Below are 1,580 nucleotides of genomic sequence, written 5' to 3'. Positions count from 1 at the left end.
ACTCAGGTTATGGAAGGGGAAGCGGAGCTATAGCACCACTGTGACAGTCACAATACAGCACTCCTAATGAAAATGTCAGCAATTCTCTGCAGGGCCCTGTAACCTGGTTTCACCTTAAGGGTTTCTCATCTACTAGGATTAATACATTTAAACTTAAATAGGTAATATTTTTATCAAACAATACCCATCGAGACATACAGATAAACCTCTCCAAAAAATAGTTTGACAGAGCGAGTGAAATAAGATTGTTGTCTAAAAGAACTAAGCTAAATAGCAAACTTTTTAACTATTAATATGATATTGATGAGAGGTGGCAGAAAGCAAAGCAGTGTTACTCCTTTGAAATGGCACAACGAAACAATCATAAAGACCTTAATTTATTCTAAATGTAGAGAGAGCAAAATGCCAAGATCTCTCTTCCTTGCTATGATCAGTTTTCATATACACATAGATTGTGTAGAACCGTTGGGTTTTTAAATCAAAACTTTTATCGCATTTAAAAATAAAACCATCTAAGCTAAAACCCAGTTAGCTTTTACCTGTTTTGAGAATGTTTTCCACATTACCTCAGTAGGTTACGAACAATATATGTTCAAATGACAGTTTAAGAGTTAACTTCTAATAGAGCTCATGTATAAACAAACCATATACACACTCGCACATTAAATTTTTGCTAACAGATATTAAACTCCAAACAAATTTAAATTCCACATTTATTCAGCAATATCAATACAACAGTAACAGCACACCGAGTATGACTATAAGATGATTTCTATATACTTCTCTACTGGGAGAGCTATAATTGTTCCTTATAACCAACTTCAGCAAAATGCATAAATTCATTTCCTTGGCCAATGGTTAAGAATACCGATATGTCAGTTCTCTCCAGATTTCAACACTTCTGTTTAATTAGTTATTCTACTAAATAAAAGAATTAAGAAAGGCTCTAAATCCTTTCCAAAGACTGTAGTTTCATTCTGTTTCCTCTGTACTTAAGATATTTTTACGTTGGACAAACTGTACAAAGTATTAGCAAATAACCCACCTTAGATTAAAATTTGAGGTTTTTTCTCTGTTTTTAGGAGCTACCAATTTTGCACTGGTAGTTTTTTACTAAAGTTTTCCCAGATCTTTGGGGAAAGCCGTATAGCTGGTTGTTACCTAAATAATCCTCCCTCTCTCTTTTTACAAATGCAAAAGAAAAAACATTTTTACTACAGGTGGGACTAGGTGATATCCAAACACTCACCTGAAGACACATCCTCTTTTTTCCTGATCATATGATCTTTAGTAAATTTTACTCGCTGATGAGCTTCTATGCACGTCTTGCACAACCATTCCCCGCACTCTACACAAAATCCAACAGCACTAGCATTATCTTCACAGCTTGTACACACCTGCAAAGGGAGAACAGTCACCAGCATTTTCCTGGAAGGCATTAACACATACAGAAACAACAGCATGTGAATTCCAGCAAGCAGGAAAGTTCCATACCTGTTCCGACTTCTCATCGGAGCTGCTTGGTGTTTCTGATGTGTCCTTTACAAAGTAGTTATCCACCAGATCGATCTGTCGGCATT

General features: G+C 35.7%; 1 protein-coding gene across 1 annotated transcript in view; it reads right to left on the bottom strand.

Moving 5' to 3' along the window:
* TRIM33 (tripartite motif containing 33) overlaps window positions 1–1,580 on the bottom strand; it is a gene marked incomplete at its 5' end in the record, with an annotated part of 21,699 nt that overhangs the window by 19,997 nt on the left and 122 nt on the right. Inside the window, 2 exons of the mRNA XM_010142432.1 lie at window positions 1,250–1,397; window positions 1,495–1,580. Coding sequence (XP_010140734.1) covers window positions 1,250–1,397; window positions 1,495–1,580 — 234 coding nt within the window. The remainder of the gene's footprint in view (window positions 1–1,249; window positions 1,398–1,494) is intronic.

This window comes from Buceros rhinoceros, unplaced genomic scaffold (assembly GCF_000710305.1).
Source record: "Buceros rhinoceros silvestris isolate BGI_N320 unplaced genomic scaffold, ASM71030v1 scaffold17838, whole genome shotgun sequence".
Lineage (NCBI taxonomy): Eukaryota > Metazoa > Chordata > Aves > Bucerotiformes > Bucerotidae > Buceros > Buceros rhinoceros.
This window is presented reverse-complemented; position numbering and strand designations above follow the sequence as displayed.